The 6,000-nt window shown below is 44.0% G+C and overlaps 1 protein-coding gene across 1 annotated transcript in view; it reads right to left on the reverse strand.

Moving 5' to 3' along the window:
• The window catches only part of ENAH (ENAH actin regulator), a 112,879-nt gene extending 110,276 nt beyond the window's left edge, over positions 1 to 2,603 (reverse strand). The window contains exon 1 of the mRNA XM_034667631.1: positions 2,551 to 2,603. Coding sequence (XP_034523522.1) covers positions 2,551 to 2,588 — 38 coding nt within the window. The 5' untranslated portion in view covers positions 2,589 to 2,603. The remainder of the gene's footprint in view (positions 1 to 2,550) is intronic.
• Between the last annotated feature and the right edge of the window lie 3,397 nt (positions 2,604 to 6,000).

A 6,000-nucleotide genomic window follows, 5' to 3' on the forward strand; every position in this document is an offset into this window, starting at 1 on the left:
GGCGGGGGGACACCAGACAGGAATCTGCTCCATAAAGTCACTCAGAGAGTGAATTTCAAAAGGAAGAAAGGACAAATGGGGAGAAAAAAGAATGATATGCTTCTAAAGAAACACCCCCCCCCCGCACACACCCAGTGCACTCCTCTACTTGAAGCAAAAAAGTACTTGTAAGTTAAGGCATTAGAAGTCGCACTTTTGTATTGCAGAGATTCAGGATTACACTAAAACCTGGAAGAAAAGCAGCCAAGAACTTTCAAGACACTAGAGTTCTTCCCATGGATTTAAGAAATCTCTGGAAAAAAATCAAAAACAGGCGTAGAGAAAGGGAGAAAATAAAGAGGTGGCAGGTTGGTTTGTTCGTTTAGGGATATATGCTTCTTGTGCTTCGCTTTTCTATTCTGTTGCCCTATTTTTTTGTAGTTTATCTATAATTGGTAAATTAGTCCTTTTCATTTGTTTTCTAAAATGTGTTTCCCAGTATTTTTTGTTTTGCTAAATATTAGTAAGATACTTCTCCCAAGGGCTCTCGGATTAAAGAGTAAGCCTTCTGTGTTGGGTAGCTATTCTAAAAAACACCTGCATTAAACTGGTGAGTGAGGAAAGAAAGGAAACAGCCAACAAGTCATTTTATCAAGCAATCAAAACCCTGTAATTTCACGTATAAGTCCAAAGTACAATGACTCTCTCAATAACAAACCTCTTGGAAGAGATAGACACTTTAGAAGTTAAAAGCTTCGTAATTTAGCGGTGGTTAAGCAATATGTCCTTGACAACGAAAGGGTGCTCTGTTTCCCACATCCGGACTCTAACCACAGAGGCTAAAGAAGCCAAGATTAAGGTCCCCTAAAGGGGGCATACCCGGGAGCCTGGTTCTTGTGACACCCGGCATGGGGTTGATTCTCCCCAGGCTACAATCTTACGTGGCATGTACATCGCTGCATCATCAAGTAAGTGGGAAAGCTACAGGGTAAGTGCCCCTGACCTGGTGGGATATGACGTGGCTTCTCCCCTGCTCTGGCATCTGATGATGGAGTGCTGTGGTCAACAACGTGGACACGGAACACTCAGACACCGGACAAGGATCCCTACTCTCCTACATGACCCACTCCTGAAGGCCGAGTGGGCAAGAGCCAAGCAACAGTCTTAATTCAAAAATGAGTTTTTGAATTCAGGGGCACCTGGGTGGCTCAGCTGGTTAAGCATCCGACTCTTGATTTCAACTCAGGCATGATCTCGGGGTCCTGGGATCAAGCCCCCACACTGAGCTCTGTGCTCAGCAGGGAGTCTGCTAAAGGATTCTCTCTCTCCCTGTCCCTCTGCCTCTACCCCCACCCCGCTCATACATGCACATGCTCTCTCTTAAATAAATCTTTTTTAAAAACTGATTTTTCATTCCAACAGTCAGAAGATACTAAATCCCTAGTTAGGGGGTGGATATTTAGCTTTAAAAACTAAGATACGAGCAATCACTTAAAGATAAAATATGGATAAAATTTACTGTCTAATAATTCTCACCTTGAATTCTAGCTCTCTTGACGTACCTAACACAACATTTGATAGACGAAAGTGGTTTTCTTTTTCATTGCTCAGAGAGCTTGTGAGAAATGAAGATGTCGTCTTACCAATTTTCTTTCAAATTTTCGTAGGAAGATGTTGAGCCTCAGCCTTCTTTTATTACTGTGAAGGGAGTGCTGCACGCTATGCTCCTCGACAAGCTCCGTAAGCCTGTAAACTTATCACTAAAAAACCAATCAACCTCTTAAGACTTCACCTTTTAGACGCATTTCCTGTCTTTTTTACATGTAACTCAAGCTTGCTACGGCCCTCCTCAGCTCAAGATCATATAACGGGCATCCACTTTCAGACACGTTTCTCCCACTTCACAGTGTCCGCGTCCACCCCCACCACCACTGGGGCTCACCACAGAAGCCCAGCCCGCTAGTGCAGAGGGACGGTGACCCAAGCAGGGCTGTCCCCAGTCTTAACCCAGGATGTTTCTACTTGAAGATTACAGGAAACATTCTTTGACTTCAACTTACAAAAGTTGGACGAGTGGGACTCGGGAGAAACCGTGTGAAGAAAGACTGTAGAGACGAGAACGAAGACAAGCGAAGAGAAGAGACAGAGTACTCCTGGTCAACCAAAACTGCTTGTGCTCTCCTCCTCCCTGAGGCCCGCAGGAGGCTCTCGTTCTGAAAGGGGTGCACTTCTTCAGCTGACCCGAATTTCCATCGGTGTCAACAAAATCATCTTACCCACCATACAGACACAGACCACCAGCTTCTGTACAAATAGGGCCAAGTCCCACGGAGACTGAAGAACACCACTTCTGGAATACCTAGTGACCTCTGGATTTGTGTCGACTGTGTTATTAATGTTTCATCTCTTCTGTTTTCCCCACATTTTTATGAGGACAAAAGCACAGTCACAGTCAAATCAACGCACACCATGCTCTACCAGGGCTCGGACAGTGGACCGCCAGGCCGGCAGCTCGTCCCCCGTGCCAACCGCCCTGACTCCCGCTTGTCAGCGGACGTGAAAAGCACTAACCTGAGAACCAGGAGCAGTGTCTGCCAGCACAGGGGCATGAGCGCTCCCACAGGTGAAAGCCCTGAGCAAGAGCTTCTGGACTCAGTCATTCGGGAGGATGTAGGCAAACCTTCTTCCTACTAGAAGAAAATGATGGGATCTAAAGCTTACAACATGAGGCGGAAGACATTCGTTTTAGTATTACAAGTCTTATACTGACATTTTTTATAATCTAACCCCTTACGTTATTGTTTTAGTGAAGACTCTAAGAAAACACTGTCATTGCAAGACCTAGTTCTCAGTCAGCATAAATTTGTGGGAACATACTGCACATGCGGATTTGGACATGTGGTACTGAAGATGCCTGTTAGATACACAAATCGATTAAGTTCCAGATGATTATCTAGAGCTCACGAGAGAGTGAGCCAGAAGTTTAAATCTGGGAGTCAGTAGCACACGGAGGCTAGGTAAAACTGGGAGGCATGCAAGTCTGAGGGGGAGAAGACAAAGACACCGGAGGGAAGGACCAAGGGATGCAGCCAATGTGATAAAGAGAGAAGCAAGAGCTTCAAGTCCCTTAAGTCCAAGTGGTTCAAAGCCAGGATGGCCAACTGTGCTGGATGCTATGAGAGGCTCGGGGTGACCAGGAGTCCCTTCCCTCACAGCCTCCTCTCCTCGGAGAAAACATTCTATCGGCACGTGATAGTTCGGAATCCCATAACAACCTTTTAGAGAAAAGCCACTTGACCTCCAGAGTTGCTAATGATTTTCTAGCTAAAGAAGTATCAGTAACTCAGGCTACAACCAAGAAGTACCCCATGGACAGGTGACATGGACAGGTGACTCTGAACCACCTGGGATGCCTCCAATGACCATACAGAGCCCCCAGCAGGGTGAAGGAGAGAGTCAAACCTATTCTTGCCCCCAGCTTCCAAGAGAATGGCATTTCAAACACTCACTACTTAGTCCCACACCGTCCAACTTATCAAAACAATGAAAGCAGGGAAAGTCAGTTGCTTCATGCATCCAGAAGGGCAGAGCATTAAATGAGAGCTTACCTGGGAGCGAAGGTATCACCACAGAACTTGAAGAGAGCTGGAGGAGATGGGGGTAGCCAGGTCCTCCTTCTCCCAAACCTGATCCCAGCACCTTTAGAATCTAGATGTGATTCAGGATAAAGGCCTAGCAGAGCCATGAGTCAATTCTTCTAGATTTAAAGGTCAACATCAAAACATTCTTTGCTGCCACTGCTTGCTGTGAAATGGACACTCAATATATTCGCAGGCTGGCATGAAAACTGGCACAACGCTTTTGGAAAGCATTTGGCACTATGATTCAAGAGCTTTTAAGACTTTCTATTTATTTGGAGATCTAATACTATTTCTGGAAATCTATCTTAAGGAATTAGTCTGCAATTAGGAGGAAAAAACCCTTTGAGTTCATGAAAGCATTATTCATTATACAAAATCACTTTAAACTATGTAAATAGCTGTTTGAAAGGAAATAGGTAAATTCCAGTGAAATATGCAACTAATAGAATCAAGTTTTTTAGAAGCATAGAAAATGCAAAACATCAGGTGAACAAAACAAAAAATGCAGAGCACATCATCAAATGTGTACATAAATGCACAAAAATAAAAGGAGGATTTTTTTTTTTTTTAAAAGATGGTACAACAGTGAAGAAAAATGGAAGCAAACTGTAGAACAAATCTGGCTGATCAGGATGGGAACATACAAATCGGGGGATCCAGGTCGAAGAGTCTCAAGGCAGAAGATGTGCCAGAATAGTCATTGGGGGAGGGAGGCAGTCAGATGGAAGAGTAAGTTCTTTAGCTAAAGAATGGGAAGAGAGGGACGCCTGGGTGGCTCAGCCGGTTGGGCATCCGACTCTTTATTTCGGTTCAGGTCATGGTCTCATGCTTGTGGGATGAATCCCTGGATCAAGCTCACGCTGGGCATGGAGCCTGCTTGGGATTCTTTCTCTCCCTCTGCCCCTTCCTGCCCCTCTAAAATAAATAAATCTTTATCTTAAAAAACAAAAAAATGGGACTAGAGATATGGTCCCCAGTGGAAAGGAAATCCATCATCTCTTGCATCAACTGAAGGCTCCAAGGACACCTAGCACCACCCTCTCCTGTTTCACTCCAGCCTACTGCTCCTTACACGAGATTGCCAATATGAACATCAACTCCAAGTTCTCCATGAAACAGAGGAGCATGAACTCACTGAGAAGCACAGGATCCGAAGCTGACTGGCTTTAGACTTTAGATGGCATCACATCAGAATTCCCTCGCAACCACGTAACTCCCTATATACATGTGTACTACACTACCAGAAAATAATGTGCGTCTGTGAACTCTCCCAGAAGGAACAGCATGGGAAATGGCCCAGCAACAGGCCAGAAAAGGGCACTAAATCCTCAACATGCAATTAACCATAACATTTATAATTTCATACACAATTCGCCATAATAGAACACACAATGCATCCTTTTAAAATTTATGACATTTACAATTTATAGCCAAACTAAATTCATTAACAGTCCAAAACGCTGGTGAAGGATATTAAATTCACTTTAAAAAGCTCTGTAGCTTTTTTGGGGGGGGGGCGGTAGATAATTCTGAAAAGATCATCACTCTTACCACTGAACAGAAAAGAAAGTGGTTCAAAGAGTGGGCACCATCTCGTGGTGGCTGAGCGCACGGGTCTGGACTCTGGGGCCTGAACCCCCACTCCACCGGGCCTGACTGTGTGTCCTGCTCTCCGCCTCACACCCAGGTGTGCTCACTTGGAGCTCAGCAAAAGCACTCACTGTTTAGGGTTGTCATGAAGATAAAATGAGTCAGTTTACCAGAAGCACGTGGAAGACGGTCTGGTCTAGGTCATTAAATGGCCGCGCAAGGCTGTCCCTCAGCCCTGGAGGAGGACAGAAGTGGCGGCCGGGACAGCACTGTGAATGCACCCAATGCCAGACATCCCACCCCGAGACAGTACATTTGATGGTAAGTATACTGTAGCACCATATTCTAGAAAAAGGCTATTATCGGTCACCCACCTGCTATCAGAACATTTTAATTTCTCCTGGAAAAAAAAGAAAGTATCGGATTCTACGTGAGATTCTATACAAGGCTAGGAATCCTATAAAAATAAACTTTATCAAGCAAGGGATTCTGATATCAACTTCTGGACCCATACTTTTAAAGAAAGAAATTTCAAAATAACATGTTGTGCTCTAAGGTAAAGTTCTAATGTTCCAGTTACTTAACTTGAATTTTCCAGCAAAAATGGACTCATTTTTGAGTAAACAGTAGCAAAACAAATACACAAATACAATACAAAGCAAAAATATAAAACTCTTTCTTTGAACACAAGCATCAGTGTAACTTCTATGTGAGAACAAAAAAGACCTCCCAGTTACTTAAAAGTAACCAATTAGAAAAAGCAAGGAAAATCATCTTTAAACCTCCATTT

Source organism: Ailuropoda melanoleuca, chromosome 8 (assembly GCF_002007445.2).
Source record: "Ailuropoda melanoleuca isolate Jingjing chromosome 8, ASM200744v2, whole genome shotgun sequence".
In the NCBI taxonomy this organism is placed as follows: Eukaryota; Metazoa; Chordata; class Mammalia; order Carnivora; family Ursidae; genus Ailuropoda; species Ailuropoda melanoleuca.